The sequence below is a fragment of the Micropterus salmoides genome, unplaced genomic scaffold (genome assembly GCF_014851395.1).
Source record: "Micropterus salmoides isolate LMB-PRFRI ecotype aquatic unplaced genomic scaffold, ASM1485139v1 Ms_hic_scaffold_4640, whole genome shotgun sequence".
In the NCBI taxonomy this organism is placed as follows: domain Eukaryota; kingdom Metazoa; phylum Chordata; class Actinopteri; order Centrarchiformes; family Centrarchidae; genus Micropterus; species Micropterus salmoides.
Genome location: NW_024044085.1, coordinates 2810 through 13790, shown reverse-complemented (window position 1 = coordinate 13790; position 10981 = coordinate 2810). Strand labels below are relative to the sequence as shown.

Below are 10981 nucleotides of genomic sequence, written 5' to 3'. Positions count from 1 at the left end.
TTTAAGTGTTAACATGTTCAGTTGGAACAGCCCAAACTGGGCATGTAAACAAGAGATTCTACATAATATCTAAAAATTCATTTATTTTGGACAATGGTCAACAATCTCAGCAGTTCAAAGATGGCCAGTTCTGTTTTAGCTCTTACCTCTAGACAGCTGTTAGATAGACTTGCGAACTACTTCACACAAGCCAAAGTAATACAGACAAAACCAACACTGAACACATTGTTTTTGGACAAATAGCACTCATCGGACAGTATACAGACTGTATAACTGATAATTGGACAAACGTTGCATCTAAGCTATAGATATCTGCCTTAAGGTTTCTGATATGGAAGCACTTGAGCTGGACCACGCATGCAGTCAAAGGGGAACAGTCCTTATCATTACTAGATAATGGCATGTCACCTTAACGCCCCTCTGTTTTGGTGACAATGGTGTGTTGGAGAGGGTGTTTGTTATGGAGGGTGTGTGTGTGTCTTCATGTGGGATCAAGACAAACCAGTTCAAGGCTTAATCAGTGAGTCTGGGGTTGAGCTGAACTTCAGTTGATATACGTCAAGCACAGTGATAAATGCAGCATAGCAAGTTCACAAAGCCAACTGATGGAAAAGTGCTTGTGAAGACAGAACAGGACACGTGTACTGATCTTTCTCTGCAATGACATGCACTGAAAATGAAAGGTTTCAGCCTACAGTACCACCTAGTGGCTAATGAACGGTGGTTCATTATGTAATGGATTCCCTTCTTGTTCTTTCACACTTACAGGTGAAGTTACAAAATGAGCAAGTATTCATCCCAGACTTGTAAGTATTGACAAATTATAAAATACCCATGTAGTGCAGATACTTTAGAAACAAAATTCAAGATTCAAAGGGTAGAATGTGCACATGGTGCCATAAAATAATAAATACTACATTAGACTGAATATATTCGATATGTTTATTTATCTTTGAGACTTTGACATTTCCTTTCATATCAAATTCTTATCTGACCTCTTATTTGATAATAATTTTTTTGCACACTATTCTTTAGCACAGCTCATGTATGCACCCTGCATTGCACTGAGCATGTTGTCTGAGCATGTGACAAAAAATTAGAATTAGAAAAACAAATGTAAAACATTAAAATTCAAGGCAATATAATATAATTATAATTAAAATCCTGAAACAGTATGAAATCATTAATGTTCACAATTCAGCTATTTGTAGGAGCAGAGCCCATGTTAATTAGTCTAATTTATTAGGCTCTATTGTATTAAATTAAGTCAATATAAGTCTTTACCTGCTTAAAAGATCTGACTGCAATGAACATGTGAGCAGGAGACGCTCAAGTTTCCTTGTCTTGTGTCTGCAGCCAAGACCACCTCTCTGCTGAAAGATAACAGCTGGATCAAAAAATTGGATAATGAGGAGGAAAATGTCGAGTAAGTCATGTAAACATAATGGCTGAAACACATATACAGTATTCCACACTGGCAAATGGACACACACACACACACACACACACACACACAGGGAATGACATAGGGTGTGACCTTTGGGTGTGACTTGTAGTTCATACCTCAGTTTACCTTTAGTTTTAATTAAAAGCTTCCTTATACATTCCTTTTGCAAGTTACTGCGTTGAGTCATCTCTGTTTGGATTTTATTATACTTTTTTTCTCCTTCAGCCAAGACCCAAACTTTGGCAAATATGTTCTAGGCCGGAACAGATCCAATGAAACACTTGATAGGTAAAACAAACGTTTCAAACTTTCCTCTAATGAATGACAAGATAATGGGAAACTATGGTAATTGGGTGTAACATAAATAATAATTTGAGTCATTAATCCTTTTACTAATGTAATTTATTGTCTTTTGTTCATAGTTCAGCGGCTGAAGGAACAAAACCACCAAAACTATAAGCACATCAACATCTGTGCATGCTCTCAGCAAGAGGTATCATTTTTATAACATTCTGGTATCTTTTTATGATACTGAAGCTTGAATTTATTTAGATTTTTTAGCAAGCATTATGTTAGCAGTTGTAAAAAAACACACACTTGAATCAGTAAATTGTGAAAAAAAACATGTAATTGTGATTTCTGTCATTGAAGATTTGGCGGAAGCCAGGATGAGCTGAGGAGGTTGGTACAGTATTTATACAGTAGTTTTTTACAGTAACTTTAACAAAAACTGTGGCTTTATAATGCTTCCTTTTTACCAGCAGCCCCCTCCCTTCCAGCAAGACTACATCCACCTACACCAAAAGGTACATTTCCAAAATGACACACCTAATGGTACAATATCTAGTGATATTTTTTTAGGAAATCATCTGAATAATCTGCCTCTTTGTTGCAGCACATATTCAACTCTGAAGTCAGATTCTCCCAAAAGGTATGTAAAGTTTATTACACACACAATGCAAAAACCACCAGAGAAACAATAATATAATGTGTAATTTTGTATTTATCATATATATATATGTCACTATAGCACCACCACATTGAAGACTATTGTCACAGAGGAACCTAAGACAGGGTACACAACAAATACTCACAACAAACCAACACAAAAAATTATTACGCTTACACATTTTGTAAATTTGTTTTGTATTATTCCTCCTTTAGCACTGCAACCACTACGGTCACCAAGGACGGAAAAACCACCACTGAGACCATCATCACCACCACCCAGAGTGTTAGGTAGGTCATATTACAACACATTATCATCTTATCACACTGTCTGTGTCAGTTTAATGACAATTGAGTTTTCTTGCAGATCCCCTGTGTTGAAAAGTCCCACTGAGACGTTCACTGAGCGGGTGAAGTCTTCAAGCAAAGGGTAAAAATATACTAATACCGTAAAACTTCAATTAATAGTAAATGAATCAGGCTGCATTGATTTACTTAAAAGTACAGAAGTATCATCAAATGTAAAAATTATCAAAAGTAAAAGTTCATATAAACTGATCGTTGATTGAAGTAACATTTTTTCACATAGGGTGTACTCAACCTACTCACCAACCAAAACAACCAAAGTGACTGAGACAACTGTTACCAGCAATAAAAAGTAACATAATGTCAGATTATTAAAAAAAATTAAATTACAGTAGAATTTAAATCTTACAATTTAACCTGTATTTCTGGGCAGTGTGGAGAGCATCCCCTCGTCTATCAAGGATGATTTCTCACCCACAGACAGGTGATATTTCATTCATCAAGCCTAGAAAATGAACTATATTGATCCTGACGCCAGGCAGTCGCTTACTAAGTATTTTAATGATGTGTATTTTCTTCTTTACAGCAAAACAACTGTCTCCAAGACTGAGACTGTGCTAGTGAAAAGCAGCAATGGCACTAAGTGAGTTTTACCTCATAGTGGGTATAATGCAGATGGAAAGCTGTGCACTATCTTGGTGACATATTCAAGTTAGTCAGAAATAAAGTACTCAGTGGGCTTTGGATGGCATGTTCCTTCATTACAAAGAACATGGGCGCTGTAGTTTGTTTTGAGTCAATCAACATTCTGCTTCTGTAAATACTCAGTAGAGCACCAAATGTGTATTAGTCCACCACTGAAAATAGTCCTGAACAGAGTAATGTTTGATAAAAACTACAGTGGCCAGCAGATTAAGGAAATAACTGAGCTTATTTTATGAATTTGAATTAGATAAATATTTACATCTTCAGTAGGAACCAATGGGCTTTTACAAGGGCATAGAATTAGGTATATCTAATGACTACTGAATAATATACTAGCAGAGTATATTACTTCGAGCAATAACATAAATAAATATAACCACTGTTTTCTGTCATTGTCTAGTCAATGTATTTGGTAGACAAATGATTAACAGTCAGCCACAAATAAGCGAGAATATTAGCATACACCAAAAGCTGGAATTGTAGTCTGTCAACTACAATGGAGTATTAGGGCCACTGTTGGAATAAAATAATAGTGAGTCATAATACTGTGATATAAAGTTGTAATCAAATAGGTTCATTCAAGTCATATGTTCATGTTTTAGTATTTCCGAGCAGTCTACAGTTATTTAGACTTATAAAGAGTTTGGACTGCAGTGGTGCATCCCCTTCGCATACAGACACCTTTGCTCTGTCTCACTATTCCAGGATGTTTCCCACTGAAGCGGGTGTGGGCTGCACATTATTGGAGGTGCTTGTATTGGTTTTCCACCACCGATGAAGAGCAGCTCACTATAGAGAGAGCAGAGCAATAATATAGGCTAATACATAGGGCATGTAAAGTACTCAGTGGGCTTTGGATGGCATGTTCCTTCATTACAAAGAACATGGGCGCTGTAGTTTGTTTTGAGTCAATCAACATTCTGCTTCTGTAAATACTCAGTAGAGCACCAAATGTGTATTAGTCCACCACTGAAAATAGTCCTGAACAGAGTAATGTTTGATAAAAACTACAGTGGCCAGCAGATTAAGGAAATAACTGAGCTTATTTTATGAATTTGAATTAGATAAATATTTACATCTTCAGTAGGAACCAATGGGCTTTTACAAGGGCATAGAATTAGGTATATCTAATGACTACTGAATAATATACTAGCAGAGTATATTACTTCGAGCAATAACATAAATAAATATAACCACTGTTTTCTGTCATTGTCTAGTCAATGTATTTGGTAGACAAATGATTAACAGTCAGCCACAAATAAGCGAGAATATTAGCATACACCAAAAGCTGGAATTGTAGTCTGTCAACTACAATGGAGTATTAGGGCCACTGTTGGAATAAAATAATAGTGAGTCATAATACTGTGATATAAAGTTGTAATCAAATAGGTTCATTCAAGTCATATGTTCATGTTTTAGTATTTCCGAGCAGTCTACAGTTATTTAGACTTATAAAGAGTTTGGACTGCAGTGGTGCATCCCCTTCGCATACAGACACCTTTGCTCTGTCTCACTATTCCAGGATGTTTCCCACTGAAGCGGGTGTGGGCTGCACATTATTGGAGGTGCTTGTATTGGTTTTCCACCACCGATGAAGAGCAGCTCACTATAGAGAGAGCAGAGCAATAATATAGGCTAATACATAGGGCATGTAGATATATGTTTTTTAAAATATAATGACATTATTCTTATTGAATTACAACTTTATTCTCATAATAGTGCAACATTTTTAATCAAAATGTCAGTATATACACATAAGAAGCTTAGATTTTGGATGTACAGAAAGGTTAGAACATGAGCAGAAACACAGGACCTATTAAAGCCCAGGTGTTAATAAATGAAATAAAATGGTTTTATCATTGACGTGAATAGGTGCAACATGCACATTTAAATCGGTTACTTCCCCAAACAAAAGACACATAAGAGAAAGCAAGACTCATTCATGTCTACATGCATGTTAACTCAGCAGGAATGATATTAAATGAGAAAAGTTGATTGATAGGCAAATACATGTTTTAAAGCAATACAGAATGCTTGAAAGGTTAGCTGCATTATATTCTATTATATTTTCAGATTTTGAATTGTCACTTGCCGCCTGAATTTTGTTGTTTCCTTTTACATTTATAAATATTTCCACCACAAATTGATGCAGAAAAGGCAGAAATTGGTGCAAAGAAATCACCAGAATGCAGGATATGAAGTGCTTCAAAATTGTCACCACCTCTAGACCCCCTGCTTTATATGTGTCTCCGGCAATGTTCAAACAAAACCTATGGCCTTGGGCTTGGGGCTGAGTGCTTCAGACTGGGCAGACAAGTCATTAAGTACTGAGAGACAGCCTAACGCATTGTTGGTTTCATGGGATTGTTAAAAAAAAATAGGCTAATATTGCCCATGGATATTCTCCATGTACTGTAACGTCACTGAGCCCTTACGTAATGCATTTTCTATCTGTAGAGACATGTAGGCTAATTGGACGCCCAGATGGCCTATAGGTGTGTGACTGGTGTGTGAGTTGCCTGGTGCCCCCTTCAGTGTATCTATGTGCCTTACAGCCACAGATCCAGGATAACAGTGACTAAGTAAAATGATGATATTGTAATATTGTCCTACCAGTGGGCCATGTCCTACCAGAAACAAACAACAGAATGTTTCTTGGAAAAGAAATGTTGAATCCATATGCAATAACAAGCAACCTTACTCAATTTAATATACTCATACATCTGTATATCACTTACAATTGAACCTGTATTTCTGTGCAGAGCGGGGGACCACGTTTCCGACAAACTCATCTCATATTCTATCAAGGATGCTTCATCACCCAAGGACAGGTGATATTTTTATTCATTCAAGCCTAGAAAATCAATTATTTTGACCATGTCACCAGGAAATCAGTAATTATATACTGTAATAACATATATTTTCTTCCTCACAGCAAAACAACGGTGTCCAGTACTGAGACTGTGACAGTGAAAAGCAGTGGTATTGGGTGAGTTTCTGGAAGACAACTTTTACACCATGACATTGACATTAAATACTAGAGAGTCAGATAAAAATATTTTGTCTTGCTTTGTTTTTACAGAGATGGTTTTAAAAATACAACCACGACAAAGACTTCCTCCACGTAAGATAAACCTTAATAAATCATTTTTTTAACACGTGTTTTTGAAAAACACTCACAAACACTCATAATCATCATATATTCACAATATTGTTGTCTTGACAGGGCTGAGGATGACCTGTATGACACCCTCCTGCCAAAATACATGACATCTAATCTGTCTTCTCCTGTCAGGTGAGATGTCTCAGTGAATAACTTAAAAAAAACACACAACCATTTAATTGTCCTGTCAGTGAAAACATCCTATTGTCACTGTCTCAGCAGTTCCAGCATCACAAGAGAGAGATAGTCACAGTGGATAGCAGCCGAGGGTGAGTGCTGTAAATGAATGATTGAGATGTGCAATAGTTCTTTGTATGTACAGTATAGTCATCCCACTTTCTTCTGACATTGTTTTTGTGCCATTTAGAGGAGGAAGCCCAACTCTGGCATCGCCATCCTCCACCCTCAGAACCAGCAGGTAAACATGCTGACTACTGTGCTATGCACTGTAAACTACTAGAGACCCAACACCTCAGAACTTTTAAAGAATCAGCTAGGATAAAATGGTGTTAAGATGCCCCCTTAAGAACTGTGTGTGTATATATAGTGAGTATAATCTACTTAGTGTTGTGTTGGTAGATTATTGAATGTTGTTGTCAAATCCAAGAAATAAATTATTCTGATTTTAGCTATCTATAGATTTTTATAATTAACTTAAATAAAAAAAACAACAACTATCTAATCAACCCCTGTTAGTTTTGCTAATATTTATTCAAGAATTAACAAGCTTTATTGAGTTAACTGATATACCAAAAAGATTATTTGCGATACATAAATTATAACATGATATCTTTGGTTATATCATTATAAAGATGCAAATAAATACATGATAAAATGTAAAATAATAAAAGCAATGTTCAGTTGCTATCATATCCAACTCATTCCTATTTCTTTCCTCTTTAACAAGCAGCTACAGCTCGTACACTGATGATATACCTACTACCCGCACCACCTCCTACACCATCAGTAGCAGCAGGTAATCATTTGACGATGAACATCTCATACAATCAAACGGACCCCTCTTGCAGGAGTGTATCTGCATATACAATGTGGCTGCAGTATTTCTGTTATCCCTAATCTGTTCTGTGTTTGCACACACAAGAGACAACTACAGCAGCGACCGTAAGAGTTACTCTTACTCCAGACCAGACTCCAGGTAAGAGCAAACTAAGACCTTACGTAATGATTTTTTCTTTTCATTGTAAAATGTTCTAAATCTCACATATGAACTCTTGTTCATTTTGTCTTTGTATAGTTATGAGTACAACAGTGTCACCAGTCCCTCTGTCTACACCACAACATCATACAGGAGCAGCAGGTATTTGATATGATTGGGTTTAGTATTGGTCTACAAACATGACAAGAACGTAAACCCAATGTGTCACTTGTAGAAACTGATGAAACTGTCTCACAGCAGGTCAGATGACAGTCTGGCAGATCCAATCTACTCTAAATCCTCCATGACGAGTGTGTATGCATCTCCTGAGAGGTAGGAAAAGTGCAACAACATCCTTTCACCCATACTAGCAGCTCTGTGGGGCTGTACTCAGGCACAGTGACGCTTTAAGCTAAATGCTAGCCTCAGCATTCTACCATGCTCACAGTGGCAATGCTAACATGATGTTATTAAGCAAGTATCATGTTTGCTACACTCACTATATTGTGTGTTGGCATACTAATTAGCACAAAACACAAATTTCATCCCAAGGATGTTGGGCATCCCGTTAATTGTGCTGGTTTAGGGCCATAAACCTTAGTATTGGACAAATTGAAATTTTGACCTGATGGTGATGCCACATTAAAAATTAAGGGATCACCGACATTATTGCAGTTCCTCCTGAAAGGGGCATGGATGTCTGAAAACAAATTTCATGGCAATCCATCCAACATTTGTTGAGATATTTCACTCAAAACTGCAAATGTCAACCTCAGGGTGGCACTAGAGGAAAAGTCAGGGGATCACCAAAGCCATTGGAATTCCCCATCTGGGAACCATGAATGTCTGTTTCAAATTTCTCGCCAATCCAATAGGTGTCATGATAGTGATGTCTCGTTTGTGAACACTTAAAAAGATGTTGGTTAGGGTCATTCTTTTTATCGTTGTGCCAAAATATCACTGCCTGCCCTAAACATGAACAGTGTACTAGCAACTTTACCGCAGAAAGAACAAACACCAAAGTTATTAGGATTCAACTTAAGAGGACCACGAATATCTGTAAAAACTGTCAGTACAGTCCATCCAATACCAAAGTGGTGAACCATCCAATAGACAGACATTGCCATCCCTAAACTTTAAAACTTTAACTCAAGATCCACTTAAAACTTTAAAACTTTAACTCAAGATCCACTTATTAGCTTTTTCCTAGAGATTTCAACCTACATATTGTATGGAGCATGGGCTAAGATTACTTTTCCAAGGTCCAGAATAAACTGAGATGTGATCATGTTCTTTTAGTAAACTGTAAAACGCTTCTGTCAACTTCATACAGGACGGTACTTGAGAAAGACCTGTGCACCATCTGCCGTAAGCCCTTCACTGGTGATGCCAAGATGGTCCTGGATGACATGCAGATCAAATGCCACGCCTCCTGCTTTAAAGTGAGACGATTTGTTTGGCCTCTCCTTCCGTAAAACAACAAAAAATGGTTAAAGAAGTATTTAGATGCTTTGCTTCAGTAAAACTGGCAGTTTCACACTGCAAAATACTCTGTAACAAGTAAATAAAACAACATAAGTAGAAAAATTTAAGTGATTGGTTACTACTGGCAGCATATAGGCAGCATTTTAACGTTGTAGCTGGTTAATGTACTGTAGAGACTGAAAAGACTTTTACTGTTTGTCATTTAATCAGTAATAATGCATTATGTTATGTTATATTTTGTATATAAAATCTTAAATCCCCTGCAATTCCAAACTTTGTCATTCACATTTTTTGCATAACTAGATCTAGAGTTAAAATTGTCCCTAAGTACAGTAATTGAGTAAATATTAATTACTTTCCACCACTGGCAACAAGATGTTATCAGGAACTGTGCAGCTGGATGCTCAGTGTGTTTCTCAGTGCTGAGTGTTTGTTTGTGTTTTGGCAGTGTGAGGTGTGTAACAGCACTCTGGGTCACATGAAAGCTGGGGACAGCATGTGGATCTACAAACGCATGGTGCACTGTGAGAACTGCTTTGAGGTCACCAGAGGTAAAAGAGTTTACTTCCAGTTCTTCATGAAAGTCCACTGAATACATGTTTAAAATCATGATATAAACAGACGATATTCTTTTTCTCCACAGAAAAATGGAGACGCTAATTTTCCCCCCAAGCCTTCACATGGACACGTAGCAGTTGTGGTTAAAGATAAAATGGATTAGCCTTCTGTATATCATTATATTTTGGGTGACAAGGGTCGTCATGTACTTTTTGCTTGCTGACAGAGCTTTATCTGGGTGTTTTGACAGCTGCATTGTGAATATAATGTTTTAAGTAACATGCACACTATTGCAGCTAGGTTTAACGGTTTTGTTGACATCATGAGAATGCTGATATGCAGCCTCTAGGGGGACTCTTGTGTGTAACATGATTGGAGGTAATAGGTGCGTTCGAGAAGACGGCGGCTGACTTTCGCCGACATATTGGTCTAATGTGAGCTGCACATGACTGCAGGGGCGGGTTATAAAAACGGCCAGTCATTGATCTCAACTCACAGCAAGCTGATGCAGGTACAATGTGTCCGACATGACGGCGCCGTTTTTATACCCCGCCCCTGCAGTCACCTGCAGCTCACATTAGATGGCAAAGTCAGGAGCCGTCATCTCGAACGCACCTATTTCAAGATATGTGGCCGGGGGCTTTTTCTTTGTGCAATAAAGGAAATCAATATAGCCTATCATCATCTAAAGAAATGAGAAAACTGTGTCAATTCTTTTGGTGTTTAGTTACCCTGTTTTTTGTTCATATCATTGTTTACTCTTTAATTATTTGTATGTATGTAATAGTGATGTGATGGATATATTTTCCTGTTTATATTAAAACTTACCATTTCATTTTAACATTCATAAAGTTTTTTTTAACAGAATAGAATCTTTCTCAAATTTGACTAAATGAACTGAAATTCTAAAGCAGTTATTTAATTGATAATTAGCCTACTTTATATTAATCAAATGAAAGTATTCATACTAGGTTTGTATCTGCTTTATACATCTGAACACTTTTGGATTGAAGCCTGCTTTAGTCCATGATTTTATCATTACTTCTAGCTAGGATTTTAGGTTTTCAGTGCAGTTTGTTTGTCTGTCACCAGGATTACAGAAAAAACTGACAAATGACAAACTCATTACATTTTCAATTACGTAGTGGACACACAAATAATTTTTTAATAATTAATAATTTTTTTCATACACTCACCTAAAGGATTATTAGGA

General features: G+C 36.9%; 1 protein-coding gene across 1 annotated transcript; it reads left to right on the top strand.

Moving 5' to 3' along the window:
- The first annotated feature begins 725 nt into the window (after positions 1-725).
- On the top strand, positions 726-10447 carry LOC119888006 (sciellin-like). Its single transcript, XM_038698498.1, is given in 23 exon segments — positions 726-806; positions 1357-1426; positions 1673-1735; positions 1875-1940; positions 2099-2128; positions 2209-2253; positions 2343-2378; positions 2478-2522; positions 2612-2686; positions 2763-2825; positions 2985-3053; positions 3135-3185; positions 3288-3344; positions 6169-6237; positions 6342-6395; positions 6489-6530; positions 6633-6701; positions 7684-7725; positions 7825-7887; positions 7984-8058; positions 9059-9167; positions 9659-9761; positions 9854-10447. Coding segments are annotated over 23 exon segments (1338 nt in total). The 5' UTR covers positions 726-781; the 3' UTR covers positions 9871-10447.
- The last annotated feature ends 534 nt before the right edge of the window (positions 10448-10981 follow it).